Source organism: Eumetopias jubatus, unplaced genomic scaffold (assembly GCF_037043125.1).
Source record: "Eumetopias jubatus isolate StellerSeaLion01/CBP00866 unplaced genomic scaffold, mEumJub1_p1.0 scaffold_6, whole genome shotgun sequence".
Lineage (NCBI taxonomy): Eukaryota > Metazoa > Chordata > Mammalia > Carnivora > Otariidae > Eumetopias > Eumetopias jubatus.
Window position 1 is genome coordinate 59,808,210 of NW_028274812.1, and position 24,687 is coordinate 59,832,896.

Here is a 24,687-nt window from a genome sequence, read left to right on the forward strand (position 1 = left end):
TAATAGGGCTTTATCAATTGTCATAAATGGTGCTAGTCAAAAATAAAGGGGAGGAAATGTATGAATTGAATAGGTGTTTATACTTTTTTCCAGTCAGAGAACCTTCTTAATTTTGCAAAAACAAACCTCTAAAAGTTTATTGGTGAAACTCTTGTTTAGCCCAAACTTCAAAACAATAATTTGACATCTTTGTAAACCATTTCTGATAAACTTAAAGTGCATTCATTACACTTCAGATAATCAGTATTATATTTTTTCTGTAACCCACAGCTACTCTGAAAACATACTGCATTTTCAATCTATTTTTAAGAGATTTGAATCAATAAATTTAAGATATATATGTATGCACGTGTTTGAGTCTGAGAACAGGAAAGAATAGGATAAGGGAAAAGGTGATGTAATGATAAGAATATTTTTCGTTGACTTAATTCTTTTAACTGAGAAATACTATGACTATGGCTGGGTCTATATTTCCATTAACAAATGATTTCTATTTGTAGTAGATTAAAAAGCATAGAAATATTTGATGATGCCAGCAGATAAAACTGCCATGGAGCAAGACTAATGTAACCTTTGAGGAGTATTTACCTATGGGTGCAGTAAGCACATGCTCAGTGACTTTTCAATGTATTGAAGAACGTCAGTGTCAATTAAGTGAACAAGTTTTAGAATCATAGAGTCAAATACAGTTAGCAGAGAAAGTAGGCCAGGTATTGCTAAGCTTAAGAAAAGAAGTACTTGGTCAAATCCTTAATCCAATACTTGTAAGAAATGTTTTGATATAGCAAATGGCAGATAAAATCTTCTGTATATTCTTAGAATCCTTTCATACTTTTAAATGCTTATAATTAGACCAAATGAAAAGATTATCTTTAAGTGGACAGTACAGCACATTAGACTTCAGAAAGCTGCTTCAGATCATTTGGAGAAAAAGATGGGTGGATTATAAGTAAATAATTTCTAGACTTCCAAAATTGGATTATACATATTTAGCAATCTATAATCTAAAGAAGTTAAAAAAAATAGTTAATTGCTGCAACTCAAGTGTTTGAAGGATCCTAAAATGAAAATTACACTATCGCGTTTTAAACATATCTGTTTTATGGATATGTTTCAAGGAATATTAATCCCATGAGCATATTATTTGGAGGATTTTGCATCATCCAAAGTAAGCTGGAACCGTATCAATAACTATAATGTCACTGACAAGGCAACTTGGACATAATTCTTGGCATATAGAACATTTCAGTATATCATGGTGAATGGAATGAATAAATATTTCACTTTTTCCTTTCTAGTTCTTTATTAGGAGAAGATTGAAAAGGGACATTTATTATGTGTGGATTCTCACAATGTTTTTGAGATTATCTGCCAAATCTGTATTGTCTACCAACAAATATAGTCTGTTCATTGTAAACATTAGTGTGACCTTATCAAATTCATAGAGACAGGAAAGTCTAATTCAGGCTGCTTTCCTGGCAAGACTACCAGGAGCTCAGATCTTGCCATGGAAGCCTGATGAAGTTTTATTATTGGATGACTATTTAAAAGCAAATAATTCTAAAGGAACTTCATCCTGAATGATTATTCTTCCAAATGCAAAGATCTACACTATGGTGCAAAATTACCATCCAGTTGAATCACTCTATTGTACATCTGAAACTAATATAACACCACATGTTAACCATACTGAAATTAAAATAAAAACTTAGTAAAAATAGAATCATTATCCAGTTAGTAGTTATTTTTGCATGTATCAAAGGTATATTTTAATTCCTCAGTAGGACACGGGAAACAATACTCGAAACAAGGTACCATTCCCCGCCCCCACCTCCAAGAAGCAACACAGAGCTAATGCATGTAGCATTTCCAAAACTAACACAAATGTGTGGATTTTGTGGTATTAAACAACTTTACTTATTCTTGTGGATTTATAGGCAATCTCCCTTCAAGGACTATAATATAATTTGGAAGGCTATTTCCCCTGGGTGACTCTACCTGAAAGCTTTTGTATAACAATTTGGTGATGGTTTATTGATGATGTGATGCTATTATGAAGGATCCTTCTACCCCCAGCTCCTCTCTTCATACCCACATAACAACCCTTTTCCCGGTTGGGGCTATAGGAAATGAGTAATGCTTAACCCATTTGTGTGATCAACTCACTTAAGCAGCTACTGTGAAATGTTAATCACAACTTTAATTTGTACTGCATTAGCATTTTGATTAACTTGTAGGCTTGCTAGCACACTTGAAGCGCTTTTACTCATAGTTACAGCTCGGAAATGACTTTTTGATTAATTAAGTTTGTTAGACAGCAGCTGAGCTTCCTGAATGCTAACCTTCTGGGGGTAAAAGTTCAGGAGAAAGTTACAGTGAACAACTGTTGCTATTGAAAAAGAGTCTTATAAATGTACTTATAGCATTTTAATTATTGACAAACTACTGTGTCATTACTTGCAACTGACCTGAGCCTTTAAAGGAGTATGCCTTTCTGTCAAGAAAGCTTTTTTTTTTTTCAGGTTTTCCCATCATTGTAAAACTTCTGGGAGCCCTTGATCTACATAGTGCATTTTCTTTTTTTTTTTTTTTTTAGATTTTATTTATTTTTTGACAGAGAGACCACAAGCAGGGGGAGTGGGAGAGGGAGAAGCAGGCTTCCCACTGAGCAGGGAGCCTGATGCGGGGCTCAATCCCGGGACCCTGGGACCATGACCTGAGCCGAAGGCAGAAGCTTAACAACTGAGCCACCCAGGCGCCCCCCACAGTGCATTTTCTAGCAGATGTCTAACAACTAATATTTTAACAAGCTGCTTCGGATGAATTTCCATAGTTTTTTTTAATAAAATTTATATTTTAGAACAGTCTTAGGTTTACCGAAAAGTTGCAAAGATAGTTCAGAGAGGGCTTACTCATCCCACACCTGGTTTTCCTGTATCTTACATTAATAAAGTACATTTGTCATAATTAATGAACCAATATTGATACATTATTATTAACAAAAGTCCATACTTAGAATTCTTTAGTGTACTTAATGTCCTTTTCCTTTCCTAGGATCCCATTCAAGATACCACATCACATTAGTTGTCATGTCCTTAGACTCTCCTCTTGGCTGTGAGTTTCACAGACTTCATTGTTTCTGATGATCTTCCCATAGTATTTTGCATTCTCATGACATTCCATAAGTAGTCACTTGACTTCTCTAAATTAATGAAAATCTTTTTCTCTCACACTAGACTAAATAAATCTTAAACTCTGTCAGTGTATCATCTTTACGCCATCTAATTTGAACAGAAGTAGCAACATTATCTAGCCATTTCAGCCTTTGTCATGATCTTATTTTCATGTGGTTGTTGCAATCCCTACACCACCAACAGATACACAAGGATGACTAGCAGGTGATGTGAGGAAAAAGAGAAAAAGTTCCTTAAAGAGAGGAAAGGATAAAGGGAGGAAGGGGAGAGGGAATAAGAATGCTAAGGGGGCTGCGGGTAGAGGAGCTGGCACCTCATCTGTCCCGTGCCAAGCCACAGAGCCTTGATGACACTGAGGACTAATTCACAGACTTTTCAAACTAAATTTAGAAATTTTTAAAAAATGGGCCTTAGAGCTTCTTTGTATTATCTGCCTCTTAATACCTCTTGATGTATATCAAATGATAGTTTTTCTTTTGGTGGTCAGCAGTTCTGTTTCCTTCTAACGCAGTTGACTTTAATTCAGGCACAGTACTCAAAGTTCTTATATACCCTTGAATTGTTTAAATCCAGAATTCAGTTGGATTCCAAAAGATATGTAATGCCTGCCTATCAAATATTAAGATGTACTTATAACCAAATGATGGATTCAAATTTATTTAAAAATTTTAAAGTTTTTGAGAATTGTATTGATAAAATTCTTACAGAGACAGTAATTGATTAAACACCTAATTATTTTGTCTGGAATTTGTATTTTTCCGTTATATAGGGGGAAAAGGTTAGATGTAAACCGCTTTAAATCCTTCTTGAAATAAGTAAGACAGGGTAGGGGCGCCTGGCTGCCTCAGTCGGTAGAGCACGTGACTCCAAATCTCACCATCGTGAGTTCAAACCCTACATTGGGTGTGGAGCCTACTTAAAATAAAAATAAATAAATAAATAAAAATTTAATTTAATTTAATTTAAAAAAACAGGCCAAGGTCAATGTAAGTCATTCAAAGGTAATGGAATATTGTGTAATGAACACAGGCAATTGATTGGAAAACCAAGATCAAGTCTTAATTTCACTTGTGACTGGTGTGATTACATACCACTGAACACCTGTGAGCTTCCGTTTCTCCATCTGTGAGAGGACGGTACTAATGCCTGCCTCATACTTCGTATTGTTATGGATTAAAGGTGAGCTATTTACGAAAGTGTATTATAGTCTGTGCACTATTATACATATATTTTACTCACACCATATATGCATACTGTCTGTATAGCTTGACTTTAACTATATAGTTCACTGTTTGGGAGTTTTAATATTTGAATGAAATTTTATTTGCCATAACATTTACAGAGATATGTTGTCAAGCTTGCATTTTTAAGTATAGTCTACAGTCGCAGAAGACAAGAAAATAGCTCTAGATTTGATAAATCTTTCCTTTGCAGAAGTAGTAATGCCACCATGAAAATGTGGTTGAATTTAAATGCTAAGACCAAGCCTGATATGCTTAGGGAATTCTTGAAATTGATTCAAAATAAATGTCCAGGACATGAGTTGGATTCAAGTCACAGAGCATGCCTTTGGCTCCAGGACTCCTAGAGCCTAAAAAATTTTTCCAGAAAGCATCCATTTTCTAAACGCTAATCTTTTTATTATTTTAGGAGTGAGGGATGGGGTTGATTTTTGTAGTTCGTGGTGGTGGTTGTTTTACGTTGGCATAAAGCCAGGTACTTCAGAAGTTCTTGAGTTCTTACTTGGACTTCTCACCTGGCTTCCTAGTGACATCTCAGTTAAAATGTGTTAAAAACCAAGCTCATCACCTGCTCTCCTATAAACAAATGACAGCTCCACAGTTTCTATTAATTATGATAAGGTTTTAATTGTAGCATATTATAAATGAATACAGTGCTAGAAATTATATTTCCATTTTGTCACAGCTGGAAATGGCAAAGAAGTCTCAATCATCAATCAATTGAAGTTCATGCCCACTTAGTAGGAGAAAGTTTCATACACAGAGTCAGTGCCCATCCATTTTTCCCAATACTTAGAATCATCCTAGTTTTGCCCTGTAAGTAGCATGCCAAGTAGAAAGTGGATGTGAGGTAAAGAAGAATTAAGCATTAGCCTAATGTTAATGCTAAGCCGGTAAAGAATGTCCAGAGTTCTATCTCCTCAGTGTACTAAAAACCAACTTTGTTGTTGAGCATTAGATCTCTGTAAGGGACTGTGAGGTGAGGTGGGGAACTGAGCCATGATCTCCAGCTGCTACCAAAGTCAGCCCCACTCTGGGGAGGAGCAGATGCTTATTAGCCTTTATCTCTGAGGAAGACTGCTCTAAAAGACAGTGAGACACATGGAATCCATCCTAGGCTCAGTCATGCAGAGGTATGTCAATACAGGCTATTAGGACCCTCAAGTCCATTTACCTGGACCATCCCCTGGCATTAGCTTCTTTAGATATGTACCTCTGAACAGTAACACTGGCCTGCCCACTCACATTGAGATCCAAGCCCACATCCTCCAGTTTGGTCCGAACCACAGGGACAGCCATTAGCCTTTTCCCCTGGCTCTTTTATATTTGGACACCCCTCCTGAGGAACTGTTTTGCCCATTCCATGCACCTGCTCTTGACCTTGCATGCCCTGCCCTTCAAAGCTCTGTACTACTAAGTGCAGAAATCAACCCCAAAAGGCCCAAAGGAAATCCCTGTTAGAAAGAATAGACTATTTTAGGGTGTCCTTTTCATCATATCGTAGAAAAACTTCAGAAATAGGCATTTATTTGTTAAGATATACTGTGTTCCAGGCAGTACATTGTACCCTCATAGCATCCCTATAAGGAGGTTTAATACCCCTTCTATAAATGAGAAGTCTAGCAGAGTAGGATTAAGAGTTTCCCCCGATTCACATAGTAAGTGGGACAAAATTAGGACTCAAATCTATGTCTGTTTGACACTAAAAGCTTGGAATTTTTTTCTTCGGCAAGTGTGCAATAACTTAGGATGTTGTTATCATCGTTGTAATTGGATTTTTACCAATATTCCTCAGAAAACAAATATTTCTTGAGGGCACTGGGCTAGAGTTAACAGAATACTTCAGATTCTTGCCATCAAAAAATCTATAGTTTAGAAGGCACATGTGTAAACAGAGAATGACAATAGGATAATGGTGGCATGTGTCAAGAGCAGCAGACTCACAGGAAAAGAAAGAAATGTCTACAGTCCATATGGAAGAATCAGGGAGCCTTCACAGTAAGAAGTAGCATTTGAGCTAGACATGAAGGATGAATGGGAATTTCCGAGGTAAACAGGTAAAGCAGAATTTGCAAAAAGAGAACATAAGGAGCAAGGGCAAATGTGGAGAAATGGCAGTAATTTAGTGTTGCTATATTAGGAGTACAGGGAGGAAGGGGCCAGAGTAAAAAGCTAGGACCAGCTAGATCACAGACCAAAACTGTCCTGCAGAGAACTGCTAGCTTTGTCCTCTACACGGTGCAAAGCCATTGAAGAAATTTGAGCAGACAAATGACATGATCCGTGTCACCTCTCTGATAATTTACTTTGGTAACCATATAAAATATGGATTGAAGAAAAATCAGGTGAGAATGAAAATAAAGGTTAGTTGTATTATTCCAGGTGAGAGTTGATGAACGTCTGCATTAAGACAGTGATGAGGGGAGTGGGGGTGTGGAGCAGAGAAAACAGACCCGATGAGGGAGTGATTGAGCAGAGAGCAACATTTCATTCACTGCATTTGGGTAGTTGCAAAACCTTTTTTCCTCCCAGATTCTTGGTCTCTCTACCTGCTTTTCTCTAAATTAAAACAAGACAAATAATAGTTTTCAATTCATGACATGGCTTTTCATTTACTTCATGTAAGCAATCACTTTGCATGATTTTTTACATTTTCACATCTGGATCATACAATGAAAAATTGTGGGGAACGTTCATAAATTTTATGAAATCTTTCAACTTCATCATGAAAACTTCAAAGTTAAAAACATATGGTCCACCTATCCCACTCTTCTTGTATGTGAGCTTTTGGTCTGGAATATATTTCCAGTCAAGTTATAATGTAAAATCACAAGTAAAATCGCCATAGTTACCCCACATTACAACTTCTAACACCATCATGATACCGCATTAGATATGATTATTCATTTCTTTTTTCTTTTCTCTTGCCTTACAGAACTCAAGAGTTGTGACTTATGAACTAATGCTTTTTTTTATCATGATCTTTTTGTCTCATATACTTCAAAGAAAGGCAAAGCATTTAATCAGCTCTACAGAGAAATGGGAAGAATGGAAGCGGATTTTCCCTAGATTGATAAACATGTACATTCATACATGTATACACATTGATATGCACACATATAAATATATCTATTATTCCAGTATGAGGCTTTATCATATATGGTAGACTCATGAGTGCTAAAACCCAGTTTGACCATGTTATCACATTAATCATGATAGCCAGAAATGTTGATCCATTTCCCTCTAATGTATATAAAAAGACAACAGATTGGTTGGGCCAGATTTTTTTAAACAATTTTATTTTTTGTTAAATGAGAGGACACAGAATAGGAAATTCAAAACTTAGAAGGAAAATGTGTCCGCCTCCATCGTACGAAGTAGTATGACAAATTAATTTTGCTAGCATAATGTGCCTTAAAAATCATTTCCAAAAATGTTCTAATAGATTTATACAACATTTTATAAATATTTTGTTGGTGATGAGCTGTTTACCATTATACTGTCATTTTCAGCATTTACTAGGTGTGTCTCATTTCTCTTCATCTCTTCATTTCCCCAAAACAAGAGAGTATACTCCTCAAACTGTATAAAGTAGCTGCCTCAGATCATGATATTAACTTATGTGTCTTTAAGTCAGCATTCTCCAGAATCTAATTTAATTGAAATAGCTTTGCCTGTGTAAACTTCTCCTTTGTTTAAATAAGATTTCACTGTTTAGTTTTGCCTTAAGCAAATGCAGCCGTTTGTCCATAAAACATTAGATTAAATGTATAGACTAATATGAATAGCTTCTCATCATTCCACTTGGACAACTGGCGGTTGCCCCATTTGTAAGTATGTAGTGTAGTATGTTTATTGAAAACCAGGGCTCTGTCTTCAGCCTGCTTTTGGGGGGAAATAAATTTTTGGCAAGAAAACCTATTGCCTTACCATTATTGATATTAAATTTGGAAAAGACCTCCTGAGATTCACTCTTCAGATGCAGCTTCTAATGCTTTTGATACAGTGAATTATATAGGTATTTATTCGTAAAGTATGCTGAGTTTTTCTCTTTGTTTTATTACTGGTTTCCATTATAACCTGGCTATATTTGCTACCCTAAAAAAAGCTAAATATTTGGCACTTTATAGGAAGTAATGTGCAACAAATGCTATTGGGAGTTTTGGTTCGTTCCTTCCAATCCAACTGTGGTTTGCTTTCTGGTTTTCATTTTGATTATAGTAATTTTGAGGTATAATGCTTATTTTATGTGTGTTTGTTTTCTGTTAAGGTTAACATGAGATCCCCAATGGAGAAGGGAGGTGCCATGGTATTCTTATAATATGTACATTTTTTTTTTCCCTGCTCAGGCAATGCTGGATGTGGCTGCAAACCAGGGCTGGCTGGTGACTGCCCTGAATATCACCAATCTGGTTCAGATGGTGATCCAGGGTCGATGGTTAAAGGACTCTTCTCTTCTTTCAGTACCAAACATAGAACACCACCATCTTCACGTTTTCAGGTAATAGTTGTAATTTTCCAAAGTAATTGGCTTTTTTAATTTCAAAAATAATATATTATTTACCTGTGTTGTCACTTGAATTTCATGTTGTGCCTAGGATATTGATTCTTTACAGTGAAAATGCCTGTTCCCAGAGGGAGACATGGCCAAGTGATATAAGGGTCTCAGTTGGAATTTGATCATCTACCACAAGCTGAATCACAATTCATTTTAACCTTCTCTTGTTTTCTATTTGCAACATTTTCTATTTCCATTTTAACTGCATTTATCCCTTTATAATATCAGCCTTTATTTTAAAAGATGTTATGAAAGTGCTTTGTGATGTAAACCAAAATAAATGACCAGTTTCCCTTATTGCACAGTAGATTTTAGGGATCTGAAATCCATAGTCAAAGGTAAATTGTACATCTACAAAATGTCCAAAACTGGGTAGTTACATATACTAGCAGCTCGAGATAGAACCCGTACTAAAAAGAAAGGTTTATATTATCAAGATAGAGCCCGTACTAAAAAGAAGGGTTTATGTTATCATCAGATTATTTAACCTGTAGGTCCTGTGTACATATCTGCAAATATTTTAGCAAGGAAAAGAACAGTACATATTACAAGTTAGATTGGCAGTGTCTAGATGAAAGTGTTGGTTTCACACCAGTGTTTCACTTCAGTTGAGAGACATTTTGCAGCTAAAATGTTGGTTCACAGTCATGTAGACAAACAGAACAGGTTGCCATCATGTACCCACTTCCTCTTGTCAGCTAGACTAAGGGGTGCACTCATTTGAGGCATTTAGATACAGATGCCAACCAGAACTTCACACACACACATGTGGGTATCCTCAGAAAGTCCTTCAGTTGGACTCAAGTGTACTGGGTTCCAAGGCAGTCATTTCCATGGTGCTTGACTGAGTCCCCACCATCGGATGTCCTGGAAACTAGCAGGCACATTCAGAGAGTGAGCCACACCAGCAGCAGGTGGCATGAGGGGAAAAGCAGACACCTCATGGCTGCAGTTCAGTTTCAGGAACCCTTCCAATATGGTTCTAAAAGTTATGGGAGTTGGGTTTCAACAGTAAAGTAGGTACGTAAGGGTCCTGTTGCAACACAGCACACAGATCTGTTTTGGAAAGCTGCTTGGGGTCTAGGAGATTTGATCCCGTTCTTTGCTGTCACCCTGAGAAGCACTATAGTTATATGATTTCAATTGTATTTTTCTTCTTGCTATATAAACAGGAAATAGAGGTAAGATTTAGATGGACTATGTTCTTGGGACTCTGGCACTATTGTGCTATAAATCTCAAAGATTCCCAAAATGTACTTTTAATTGTATGTTCCCAACAACTTAAAAATGAAAACTTTATTCAAGTAATTATATTAGAGACATTTGCCTGCATCCATTAAAAAGACACACCAGGGCTCTAGTTCTGCGCTTTATCCACATGGAAGCACTAGTATACATTAGTGCTTTCCTATAGAAGCTCACCCCTATCTGTAAACCCTAAGTAGTTACTGAGCTCCCATTTGATTTACATCTTACGTCATCATAGCCCTACTGCCTTGGATTGATATATTAGAGAATGCTGGCTGATTTTGAAACTTAATGATAATGGCCTTTAAAAAGTTGGATAGTAGTCTTAATTTTGAAAAACTGTCCTCATTAGGTAAGTTTACCTCATTAGGTGAACTTTCAGATCCCTCAGATCTACTCTGCAATAAGAGAAACTGGTCATTTATTTTGGTTTAGATCACAAAGCACTTTCATAACATCTTTTAAAATAAAGGCTGATATTGTAAAGGAATAAATGCAGTTAAAATAGAAACCATCAGGAATTCTCATTTGTGCCATGAAAGAATTAGTTGGTTAATGTTGATATTATTTCTCAGGAAATGGAGCCCAGGTATAAAGGGCGTACGTGGTGGGGGCCATGGCCTCATTGATTGCCTTCCTGAACTGATCCATGCCTGTGGAGGGAAAGACCATCTATTCAGCTCCATGATGGAAAATGAGCTACCGGCTGTAAAAATGAAGCAGGTCAGGACATTGTTTCTGTGTTTCAAAGCTTCCTTATTCTGTCTGGGAAATTATACCAAGAGTTTTCTAACTTAAAGCATTGGTTTTGGAGTCAGACTCACCTGGGTTTAAACTCGGTCTGCCATTTACTGTGATTATGAACATGGACACATCATACTTGTCTCATGAAGTTTTGTGAAAATTAAGCAGGATATTATTACGTCAACTGCTTTATGCAGTTCCTAATATAGAACAGAGTTCAATAATAATATTAAAAATAATTACAGTAACAATAATTAGTAGTAGCATTGGCATTATTGGAAGTTGATTCAGTATAATGCTGCTAAAGCTTAGAAAGGCCTACCGTAGCTTGTCCATCACTAACTAGGCTGCATTCCCCACTTGGGTATAAATTTCAGTTGGGTAGATTTTCATGCAGTTCTCTCAGTTATGTTCTTATACCTTCCCTTTTTATTTTAATCACTTTATTGTTCCTAGATTCTCAAATATTTCTTGAAGTAAACTTCTTATTTGTATACCATGTAACTTAGAGAGAAAGCTAAATCTATGTTGTAAAAGACAACATAGGTCATTTCTCCAAACCGTCTTTGGAAAGGCCAAAAATATGAATGAACGATGCCAGAAATATTTGGCATATATAGACTTTTAAGTCTTAAGCAGTTTCACCCTAAACATGTCAAACATTCAGGATTTATAACATAATTAACATATTGACTTGCAAATGCAGATATTACAGAAACTTCTAAACCACGTCATTCTTTTTTTTCCAGTGGAACTTAGTTTTGAGAATCTTAGAAATAAGTATTACAGGCATTAAAGTCTGATTGTTCAATTTCTGTTGAACTCAAAATTGACACAAAAAACAACTTGAATAGTCATAATAAGTGCCTACCTTTCTAAATTACCATCAAAATTATGAATAAAAACAATATATTTAAACCAAAACAAGGCTTCTGTTAGCAACAACAGATTTCTAACCTAACAAACACTGATTTCAAGCCAAGTTTTAGATGTGATGAAAAATTAGAACATTGTTATAATTAGTTCAGGGAGAACTCAGAAGTAAACTTACTTAATTTATTTGCATAAATTGCCATTCTGTTATCTTTAAAACCAAATGCAAATTGGCTCAGTCTGATATGATGATGGTTATTTGGCTCAAAAGTGCTTCAATTTGCAGAGCAATCTGGTGTCGGCTCTGCAGTGAGGCGATCCCAGGTAACATACAAATCCTGAATTATTCCAGAAATTAGTATGTTTAAAGCATCAATTTAAGTGCTAATTGCAGTAGTAATGAGAAAAAGCAGTACGACTGTGAGATTTGCATCTTCTACCCCATCAGTATGCCTGGAACGGCTGCTGACTGGCAGAGGATTTGGCTGCTAATTAAATAATTGTATGCATGGCAGTGCTCTTGCCTGATTCAATAGATGAAGATTAATCCTCAGATAAATATGTTTGGCTGGTATTGAAATGTCTTAGCAGTTTCTTTAAAAATAGCTTATGTTTTTTTTATATATATGTGTGTGTGTGTGTATGTATACATACACACACTGAACAAATATATGTGTACACAACAAGGATGAAAAATAATAATATCAAGTGCTACAAAACAGATCACATATATATAAAAACCAGATCTGACTTTTGGGAGCCTTGTAAAGTAAAATCCCAACGAGTTGCTAATAACTGAAAACATCTCTTGGTAACTAATTTAATAGTACAAGTAAAGAAACATGAAGTCTTGCTTCATGTGGTAAATGTTCCTTGTGTTGTCTCACAAAGTTAAATGCTTTACAGAAATTGTGTATTTAAGTATCCCTTGATCACTTTTCCACTCTGGCCAGGCTTAGAACATCAAGTGGTATAGCTTCTATCCTCAGTGACTATTGGTTCTAACAGGGGATAGGCCATCTGTTACCTTGTAGCACGGTGTAGACCATTCTGTAGACCAATAGCTTGACTATTTCAAGATCTATTCCAGACATAATTTCAGATTCACAAGACAAGTTATAGGATTGTAGGTGGATTGAAAATTTTCATGAGATTCACATTTTTTTAATTCCTGAGGGGTAGTTTGATTCATCAGGGCTACTTCATTTCAATTAGGTATACTAGGCATCACTAAAGTCTTGGCAATCAGAACATCAAAGCCTATAAGGAAATCTATGGTATGTAGTTAAGAAGAAAAGAAAATACAAAATTAAAGTATTCATGCACTTTTAAAAACTAATGTAGAAGGTAATGACTGATAAAACCAATTTATTGAGAAGTTTTCTTGACTGATAGTGATATTCTAAATAATTGTAAATATTAGGAAAATGTGACAGTGTTATGTGATAACATTAATTTATTTCGTTACATCCTTTCTGTTAGACTTAGAAATTCATTTGTTCATTCATTTGATAAAGGTGAGCACTTGCTATATATATACTGATTTCTCAAAATGTCTTTCAATTTAAAGAGCAAGAATAAAATTGGCAAAATATTTTCTATCCCTTTAATGGGCATCATTTTAATTGGTATTCTCAATATAATGCCAAAAATACATATTTATTTCTAGAAGGACCCTAGACTTACAGGGTTCCTTGTGATATACAAACATATAGAAATGTTTTCCTTTCAGAATAAATTTGGAATATGGACAAAAAAATCATTTTGTACAGTAAATAGTCAATGAATGATGCTGAGTGACATCAACAATTGCATCAGAGCGTTTTTTTTTTCTTGTCTTTATATCCCCAGTAATGCTCTCTGCCTTAGAAATCACATACATGTTAGACCAGATGCTTCTCTAAAGCAAACCAGCTCAAAAACAAATATTTTTTTTAAACTTTTTGTTTAGTATAGTCAATAGCCACTCAATATCTAGGCGAGATTTATAGTGAGGGAGACATGTGACAAGTTTAGCAAATGACTAATAGTGTTTTAGTTGCTTTTAAAAGGACTTTAAACTAAATTTTTGTAAACTACAAAAATTAAGAGCACTATTTTTACCCACAAACAAATGAGTACAAAAAAACCTGGGAAATCTGAATAAGAACTGTGGATTGTGTCAATGTCAATATCCTGTATTAATATTGTACGTTAGTTTTGAAAAATGCTGCCATTGGGGAAACTAGGGAAATGGTGCACAGGATCTCTCAGTGCAGTTATAACTGCACTGAATCTAGAATGAATCTCAAAACAAAAGAGGTGGATTTTTTTTCAAAGTACAATTTCTTAATCACTGCATTTCACATTAACCCTTCCTTACTATCTTTTCTTCTGTTTTTTATTCAGGCATGGAATTTCTTATCCCACTTGCCAGTGATAGATGTTGGCTTAAGTGTTAAAGGCTGGTGGCATGACTCAGAGGAGGGACATGGTGAACTCTCTATCACAACTCTGACTTCAGACAAACGAAATGACAACAGGTGGATCAAATTGCACGCTGATCAAGAGTATGTGCTTCAAGTCAGCTTGCAGAGAGTCCACTTTGGGTTCCACAAGGTATAATGTTTGGTTTCCATTCTCAAATGCTTCACACCAGATCCCGGCATGCGCCACCACACATGTCTTTTATATTACTAATGTGTCCGTGTCATTCACGAATCCTGCTTTCTCAACTGGCCTTAAGCGGCAAGAGTCAGTCTTCTGGAACCAGTCAGTTCTCCTCATGTGCCATTTTTCAGCCCCAGAATATGCACCTCACATAATAATATCTTGCCTAGAGTACTGTTCTCATATGGTCTGTCTACTCAGCCCTGCAGAATTTCCTGGAATTTGGAGTACAGATTCTCTGGCCCTACTTATCAGACTGGCTGTATCAGAATCTCAGAGGGAGAAATCTCAAGATCTGTACTCGTACCCAGCATCCCAAATAATTTTTAAGGTCATTAAGGTTAGAGAAGCACTGCCTAGGGGCGCTTTGAGACATAGAAACCACATGTAGCTAGGTCCACAGGAGGGCAAAGCTTTACCCCTCAGCTCCGTGAGTTTAAATAAGATGCTAAAGCTTTCCTGTGCCTCAGTTGCCACATCTTCCCGCTTCCTTCGCTGGAATGCACATGAGAACACTTCTGTCAGTGTTCATAGAGGCCACATGTTCATTTTAAATTACTCTTGTCTTTGCTGTTACCTGTGACACAGAAACTTAAACATTTGTCCCTCTAAGAATATTAGTACAGCGCATGTGGGCAGATTGGTTTTTAGTACCATAATAATTGAAATAAAGAATCTGTCTTTTTTTTAACACTTTTTTTAAAATTTTATTATGTTAATCACCATACATTACATCATTAGTTTTTGATGTAGTGTTCCATGATTCATTGTTTGCGTATAACACCCAGTGCTCCATTCAATACGTGCCCTCCTTAATACCCATCACCGGGCTAACCCATCCCCCCACCCCGCTCCCCTCTAGAACCCTCAGTTTGTTTCTCAGAGTCCATAGTCTCTCATGGTTCGTCTCCCCCTCCGATTTCCCCCTCTTCTGTTTCGGCCCATGCTGTCAGTGGCACTCCCATGTCTAAAATAAGCCGTCAGATTAAGGAGGGCACATGATGTGAGGAGCACTGGGTGTTTTACGCAACTAATGAACCATTGAACCCTACACCAAAAACTAATGATACACTACTCTATGTTTGCTAATTGAATTTAAATTTAAAAAATAAAATAAAATAAAATCAGCCCTCAGGAATGAGGTTGTTGTTCATGAGTACTGCCCACTCTGTTTCAAACACAGAATGGTCAGGAGCTTTCTGTCATTACATCTTTTTAGCCCTGTGCCTTCGGGTCCCATCTCATTTAATTTCTAATTCTAAAAATCAGTCAGTGTAAGTATGAACTGATTGGCCTCTGATATTTCAGAGGCTTTAATATGAGCATTTTTAGATGATCTAATTTATCCCAACTTACAAAAAAAATAGTAATAATCATACAGATAAAATCATGGGGAAATAACTAAGATTTTTCTACCTTACTATTACTACTTAAAAATTAGATTTAATCATACTACAAAAACTCTAAATTTCTTTCTAAATGCTGTAAAAATGCATTGCTCTCAGACTTCTCTTTTAAAATGTCTTAATATAGCATCTCCCTCTCGAATATTTAATGATGTCTGATTGAGAGCATGTCATTATTAGTAAATTTTATGCCATAATGTCATTGTCTTTAAGAATCACTAAAATAATCTCGGATTTCATAAAATCCATCTAAAGTAAAGACTTCAAGTGCTGCCATTATGGTGATGTAGGTTCTTGGATTGTGGTGATTAATGTATTTTACATATTGCTTGGCTTACAATTTCCCATTCCTCAAAGAAAGGATTTTTTAATATTGCCATATTAGAATATATGCTTTTTTATGTGAGTTTTATTCTTGGGTCGAGGGAAGGTATTTATATTATATAGTACTTATTATCTTGAGTTCCATGGTCTAGTCTTGATTGTCTTTTTTTCCCTAGGTATCAGTTTCTTGTGAATAAGGCTTTGGAAGATTTGGTTAACATGATTGTATCTCAGTTCGTTCATCTGCAAATGGGGTATTAATATCACTTATAAGAATGATGTGAGAATTTACTAATTTGATATTAAGATTCAGGGCTTTCTGTTCTGAGCCAAATATTCTGGTGGTTATAGGCACAAAGTAGTATCTATAATGTGCTTCAAGAGTCCTGAAAAATGGTAGGTGATAGCATATCAAAGACACCAAACCAGAAAATTTACAACATCCCAGATAGATAAACTGAACCATATAGATTTATGGCCTTCAAGGAAAACAGCTTAGCATTTTAACCACAACCAAGGAGCATAGAAAGTCTAGACATTATTAATGGTTTATCTTTTTTTTTCCTGGTTTACAGGGAAAGCAAGACAGCCACGCAGTTACTCCCCGATTTCCCAAATTAAAAGATGAAGGATGGTTTTTGATATTAGGAGAAGTGGATAAGAGAGAACTTATCGCTTTGAAAAGAGTAGGATATGTTCGAAATCATCACGTTGTTTCCATTTCTTTTTATACCCCTGAACTACCTGGAAGGTAAGCAGAATCTCACCACCAGAGTTCTCAAAGAATTAAAGATATCTGTGGTTTTACATTTTGTTCTGTTTTTATGTTTTAGGTATATCTACACACTGTATCTCATGAGCGACTGCTACCTTGGCCTGGACCAGCAGTATGACATTCATCTCAACGTCACGCCGGCGAGCATTTCCGCACAGGTCAACGAGGAGGTCTGTGAGGCCTTGACTGACCTGAAAGTGAAGTAACCTGACCCAAACAGTCCGTTTGAGAGAAGTGGTTAAGAAGTCTGGCTGTTCATTCATCTAGACAAAGTCGAATTACTTGATGTTTGCCTTGGTGGAATCAACTTCTGACCTCAAGACACCCAGAAAATCGACAGTGGCCACAGTATTGACTCCAGCGACACAAAGCTAGCTGAGGTGCCCTTTTCACAAATGTTGCCTTTTTTAGTGTTGCCTTCATGGGTTTCTTGGTATGTGAAATGAATACACATGTAGGAGAACCTTTGTGTATATTGAGATGAGATTTAGGAATTACCCATCAAATTCTGCATCTCACAGTGTAATGTTTACAAGAATGTTGGTTTGTTTTTTTCTAAGGAAAACTACACTGAGGCATGAATGACAGTGTTAGGATTTGTTGTAACGGATTTCTAACCCTGCAGCCTAAAACACATAAGAGAAATCTGTATGGAGGCACATAATGTGGGTTGTTAGCAAAATTTATACTTGGATCACATGTAGTTTCAAGAATTTCTTATAGTCAAAAATGTTAATAATATATGATGTAAAATTATATTGCAGAGGCCAATGATGATAAAGACAACAGTATATCCTGATCTTAGAAAATGTGGGTACTGTAACTGGTGGAAATAAAATATTGAGAGTGCCACTTCAAGACAAGCTGATTCAATTATCTCTTCTGCTTCCTTCCCATTTATTCCCCCTTACTCTTCTCTTCTTTTCACGACCTCTACTTCAAGACTTTGCTTCCATTCTCTTTCTGATGTATTTATTTACACAAGGAGAGAAGTACAGTCTAATTCATGTTGTAACATGGACAGACCACACAGTACAATTCTTCATCCTTATGCTTTCCAAGACAGGTCTGAGGCAAACAACAGAACATTTTTAACCCCTACAGGTAGGTTTTCACTTGTGATAAAGGAAGTATCTCTATGTCCATACGGTTTCCATCGCAAAAAATACTTTTTTCAAACTAAGATGTTGTTAGAATCCCATGTCCATATAATAATATACAGTCTAGTGGAATGAAATTCTATCCTTGGAAAGTAATTTCAGTTGTTTCTGGTCCTGTAATAAATTATTTTAAAATACTTTCTTTTTTTTTTAAAGATTTTATTTATTTATTTGAGAGAGAGAGAGAGAATGAGAGATAGAAATCACGAGAGGGAAGAGGGTCAGAGGGAGAAGCAGACTCCCCGCTGAACAGGAAGGCCGATGTGGGACTCGATCCCGGGACTCCAGGACCATGACCTGAGTCGAAGGCAGTCGCCTAACCAACTGAGCCACCAGGTGCCCTAAAATACTTTCTAATGTAACCACCTCAAGTACTAGAATTTTAAAGTTTTTCATAAACTGGAATATATTGCTTTTGTGTACCTCCTTTTCCATGCTGAAAAATAATAATAATAATAAAATAAGAATGAATAAAAGTAGGGTGGGGAGACCAGGTGTGCACTTTGCAAAATTAAATCTGAATGACTAATAGGAAGACACTGAAGTCCAGTGGGTACAAGGGGTCTGAAGGGCTCTTGTCTCAGAAGTTTACTTCACATAAAGAGTTATTTCTGCTTTTCCTATGGTGGCTTATTTCCTAATTGAAGTTCATACCTTAACCATTGTTCTTGTGGAATTAAATGAAAATGAAAGATTATAGACAAATGGTCACCAGTCTACAGGAAGCTGAGGAGAAACAGTCTCATTGTCTTCATGTTTATCAGCATCATCCCTTTTTGTTGAGAGATCATCCAGGTGTGGGGAGGTAGGAGATCTACTTCACTGGACATGTGACACAGGACATAAGAGCAATAAGAAAGAATTTCTGTTCTGTCCCTCAGAGAGAGGGAAAAATAATGTGACTGATTAAATTCTAAAATTAAAAGTGATTAGTTTGCAATAAGGTGCAGAAGACACCAGTGAGGCAAGGTGTGCCTGGATGGAAACATTCCATTCCCAGTGAGTGATGAACACTATTTGTCTACGACTTTATTCTCGCTCATTACTCAACCAAAATGTTAGTGTTAAGTGTGCATTCTAAGAGGACATGTGCCAATATAATCAGACTAATTTCATATTCCATTCATATATTCCTCTGGATTTCATCAAGTTCAAATAATTGAAATGCCAGTTAGATACTCATTCTAGGTAGTATGTTGAGTACTCTGACACCCACAAGAATCAGAGACATATCCTGCCCTTAAGGCAGCCTGGTGATGAAAATAAGAGGTAGTTATAATAAAAGTAATGGCAGCACTGAGATATTATTTTTAAAAATCATGAAAGGACATGTAGGCTGAGATTTGAAGATGGTTAGCATTGTGAAGGCAGAGATGAAAAAACATTCCAGGTAGATCAGCATTAACAAGGGCTCTGAGATAGCCCCATCTTTAGGATGTCCAGTTGGTCTGCCTTTTCAGAAACATGAAAGGGATCAGTAGGCAAGAAGGATGGAAAAATCTGGAATGACCTTGAGTTAGAGGGTAAGGACAGCAAGTCTTATGTGTATACAGTACAATTCCTTGGCAGGTCACCACAGAAGATTATGACAATGGACCTTCTGAGAGTGGAACAGAGAAGTGGAGACATGAGCTAGCCGGGAGTCTGGGAAGGCATGCATCTGTACCTGTGGTGGATAATGCATACTAAATATTGCCAAGAAGCCCAGGAAGTGCGAACCAAATCAAGAGTTCTGGCTCTGTGGATAGTAGGTCATTAACAGTAGATTGTTAAGAGAATAATTTCAGCAAAATGGGGAAGGAGGAAGCTCAGGTAGGGCCTGAGTGGGCAATGAGAAAGGAGAGGCAGTAAGTTCCACAGACTTCACGTAGCAAAGGTCTAATGAGATGAAGTGTGTGGTGGGATAGGGTGGACATTAGTTGGAAGAATCAAAAAGCCCCTGCAACTTCCATTCCTTACATATACATTACTACCATTGAACTGAAGCTAGAACTCTTCACCCACACTCCCAGAAATACTTGGGTTGTTCCTCAGTCTTATGCCTGTTCTCCCTCAGGGCAAAGTGGATTCCGTTCTCTCGCAAACAGGTCCTCTTGTTTCTTGTTACATTTAGGAACAATTGAAATTCAAGTGTCAGAAACAATCCCACATCCCTACAACCCCAACATAAGAATGCAGGACCTTCAGCCCCAACAACGAGTTGACATGGATAAGGAACCGTTCTCTGTCTATACTTTCCAAATTCCATGGTCAGCTTTTTGATGGGAAGAGGATACGGTGACGGGATATTTAGTCACCAAAAACGATCTGTTTCCTCTTACCTTCACACACACAGATGATGCAACAGAGTGAACATCTACAGGATAGGCCCTCGTCCTCAAGTTTTGACATTCCCTTCTAGTAAACTAATTCAGTAGCCTAGAAGACTCCCCAAGCACACTCTCCACACACACCTCCAGTTGCTCAAACCAAAAACCTTGGAGTCATTCTGACTCCCCTTTCCTCCCAACTCACACCTAATTCCCACAAACCCTTTTAGCTTGTCCTTTAAAATCTATCCAGAACCCAACCATCTCTATTGCTACCATCCTCATCCACAGCACATCCTCCTGCCCGGCCTCCATGCTGCTACTCTTGCCCCTTATAACGTTTTCTCTCAACACCCAACATCCTTTTGAAAGGTTTAAGTCTGATGATTAGCCTGCTCTGCTCAAAATTTTCCAAAGCCTTTCCATCAGAAGAAAAGCCAACCTCTTCACAGTGCCTACAAGGTACTGCATGGTCTTCGCCTCTTCCCCGAACTACCCCTGACCTCATCTCCTCACTCTCCTGCTGGCTCACTCCTCACCAGCTGGAGTAGTCACCTTGCTATTGGTGAACATCATGCACGACCTTTGCTCTTGCTACTCCCTCAGTCTCGACAGCTCTGTCCCCAGATACCCACAGGTCTAACCATCTTAGTTTAAATGCCAACCCCACCCGAGCCCACCAGTCCTCCCCATCTTGCTTGCTTGTTTTTCTCCATTGTTCTTATCACCACAGAAATATTTGTTTATTGTTAGTCTCTCCTGACTAAGCTTCAGGAAGGCTGGGATTTATGTTGCTCTTGTGCCTGGTTTCATTATCAGGACCTATAGCATTACCTGGCACATGGTAGCTGTTTAGTAAATACTTGCTGAATGACTAAATGAACATGAAGACACAAGGATTCTAAAATACAGCACACACACTTAAGGTGACTCTTCTAGAGATCACAACTAGTCTCACAGATTCACCAAGAGCAGGGTACTTACCTGAACTTCTTATAACATGACCTCAGAGGAAAGGGATACTTAGGTTAATTGGTAGTTTTATTATCATGATGACTCATTATTTATGGAAAAGAAGAATGAAATGTTTTTATGTAGCAATGAATCTTGGATAGTATAGTTATTTTAAAACTTCAAATTATAATAAAACCTTTTCAGCCTGAGGTTGTACTGTCTTCTCTCACCAGATGTCTTTCTTTCCACCATCACTACTGCTAACTCTTCACGATGAAAGGGTCCCCAAACAGAAACTCCATATGCTTGAAGAATATGAACTGATAATAACTTTGGGCCTTCTCTCTTTCAGAAATAATCCAAACTGAGTAGGCAAAGGTTATTTCATGACCTGGCTTCTTTAAAAAGAAAAATCTAGGGACACCTTGGTAGCTCAGTTGGTTAAGTGTCTGACTCTTGATTTTGGCTCAGGTCATGATCTCTGGGTCATGAGATGGAATCCCGCATCTCCCTCTGCCCCTCCCCCAACTCGTGCTCACTCTCTCTCTCTCTAAAATAAATAAAAAGAAAATAAAGAGAAAGAAAAACCTGAAGGAAGTTTTAAATCTTCAGATTGAGTATTAGTAAATATAAAAAAACTTGGCTTCCAAGATATGTATTGAGCCCTTGGATTAGCTTTCTTTTTCTGCTTTCAGAAATCTAAATTCTAAATCTAAGCAAAACAAGGAGATAAAATTTGTAGTTTAATGAGTTCTAGTTATATTATTTTAGGGTCCTCAAAAATTCTGAGATGATTATTGATTCCAGGTTGTCCAGAAAGCCTGATTTTAAGTAATGGAGAATGGTTGCAGTGACTTCTAGAAAGTTATTCCCACGATTTCAGCCTCAGCTATTTCACTTTTCATCAGGAGCATTCTGTACTACCCCTGGAAAATAAAATTCTTGAAATTTGAGGCTTTTAAAGGAGATTTCAGGGTTTCCACTTGGCTTGAAACTTCTTCCCGTCTTTTGCATGTCAGTTTGAGAAGGATCTTGAGATACTATTCAGAGTTTTGATCCAGTCTTACCCAAGGTCAAGCTTTAGGCCCAGACAGCCTCATCTGAATGGATACTTAAATTTTTATTGTTATTCTTCAACTAGCCTGTAATTTGGAAAATATTTCTAAAATGCATATGATTAAAGTTTCATGAGTAATACTATATCTGTAAATTAATGTTAACCAGTTCATTACAGAGAGGTCCTGGAGAAGATGATGGATTGCAAATCCATATTTGGTTGAGCAGAATCACAGCACCTCCTTGTCATTAAAAGTTCTTTGAATCCCCAAATCCGTGTTTCCTTACTTGTTATCTCTATTTTATTTGGACTTGTTAAACTACATAGATGCCATGCCTGTCCATTGAAAACAAATATAGTTACCTTGAATGATTGCACCCTTTGATTCCAAGTCATATTGAAGGCAGTTTTTAATGATTTGAGGATTGTAGGACTGATCTAAGATGAATTTTATTCCAGAGCTTTCAACCCTAATGGATTTTGGATTCAGAAGACTGCACTTCGCAGGGTGCGGAGGGCTGATCTACAGCCAGTTTTAGAACTCCCTAGAGCTAATCCGACCCATATTTCCCAGTGGCCTCTAAAGTGCCAACCTTTCAGGAGGGAATGGAGCTTCTGAAATAACCACATAATTCCTGCAAGTGAAAAGACTAACAGTAATGCTGACTGCCATAAAAATGAACCTGCTTTTTTCATGGCTTGTAATCAACACGAAAGCCAATCAGAAAAGGGAGATTCCAAAAATGTTCTTCATGGTAATACATCAGGATTGGTGTGCATTTTCCAAAAGTAATAGTCTAAAAGGACAAACTGTATTTGGATGCGTAAGTCTAGGTTGGTGACTGCTTTTTAGTCAAATTGATGCAAGGGTTATTAAAAACAAAATACCATGGTGGACCAGCAAAAAATAAAATGGGTGTAAATTACAGAAGAGAAAGTTTGGATTGGGGCAAAATAAACCTCACAACACAATATTAAAATAATGAATAAGCAGGCTACCATCAGAGATCTTCATTAATCAAATATTATCTGCTCCAACATTATAGTTGCCTCTCCACCAAACGCCAGATCACACTGGAAATAAATCATAGCATAGTTCTTCAAGTATCTGAAATTGATACTACAAAGTGTCTAATAGCCATTCTAACAGAATGCTAATGACTTCAATTAAGCTTTTAAATAAGCTCGTCTAATTACAATACCAAAACGAATGGTTGGTATACCAGGAATGTGCATCATTATGGTGTTACTTCAGCAGGGTGTTATCAGAAAAGATGCTCTAATGTCTCAAAAGTAAAGGCTTTAAGAAAGAAAAAAAAAAGATGCTCTATTTCCTTTTTTTTTTTTTTAAGATTTTATTTATTTGACACAGAGCGAGAGAGCACGCAAGCACAAGCAGGGGGAGCGGCAGGCAGAGGGAGAGGGAGAAGCAGACTTCCCCAGAGCAGGGAGCCTGATGTGGGGCTCGATCCCAGGACTCTGGGATCATGACCCAAGCCGAAGGCAGACGCTTAACCAACTGAGCCACCCAGGCGCCCCAAAGATGCTCTATGTCCTATTACAACACAGTTTCACCAGGGATCTGGAAGGAATAGGTAGCTATTAAAAAGAAAATTTGGGCTTGTAGTATCAAGAGAAGCAGTTTGTGTTCTCTAGTTTGGGGTTTGGGTTTGTTTTTGTTTTTGTTTTTGTTTTTGTTTTTGTTTTTAGTTTCTGTAATGCTACCTTACCCCTGTGTTATATTTGGTGACCCAAGCATATATTGGAAGATTTAGGACAATATATCTGATCATCTCTCTTCTGTTACCATTTCTCACCTACAAAACAGAGGAAATACCTGCGTAGGCTTCCTCTTGTAGTGGTTGGCTCCATGGTGATAAGAAGGGCAGTGAACTTCATTGTTGTATACACAGTGTCTGGTACCACAAGTGTTTTATCAGTTTCACTTAATGAATCATTTATGTGAAAATTCTTAGAAAATGATAAAGAGCTGTCAAGGGTAAATAAAAGGTAAATGAAAGTCTAAGGTGATAAACTGTAAATAAACTCATCCTCAGCATTGATTTTATGTCAGTAGGCAGTAGGCTAAGAGCCCACCCCACCATTGCTACCCCACCAAAAACAATAAAATCTCTGTACTCAGAGAGGGATTCACTTGTGTTCCATCCCTTTGTGCTACAATATTTCCACCTCTT

General features: G+C 37.1%; 1 protein-coding gene across 1 annotated transcript in view; it reads left to right on the forward strand.

Moving 5' to 3' along the window:
• Positions 1-22,764, forward strand: part of ASCC3 (activating signal cointegrator 1 complex subunit 3) — a 338,572-nt gene extending 315,808 nt beyond the window's left edge. The window contains exons 38-42 of the mRNA XM_028104151.2: positions 8,785-8,936; positions 10,817-10,964; positions 14,247-14,456; positions 16,813-16,988; positions 17,071-22,764. Of these exons, the coding sequence (XP_027959952.1) occupies positions 8,785-8,936; positions 10,817-10,964; positions 14,247-14,456; positions 16,813-16,988; positions 17,071-17,218 (834 nt within the window). The 3' untranslated portion in view covers positions 17,219-22,764. The remainder of the gene's footprint in view (positions 1-8,784; positions 8,937-10,816; positions 10,965-14,246; positions 14,457-16,812; positions 16,989-17,070) is intronic.
• The last annotated feature ends 1,923 nt before the right edge of the window (positions 22,765-24,687 follow it).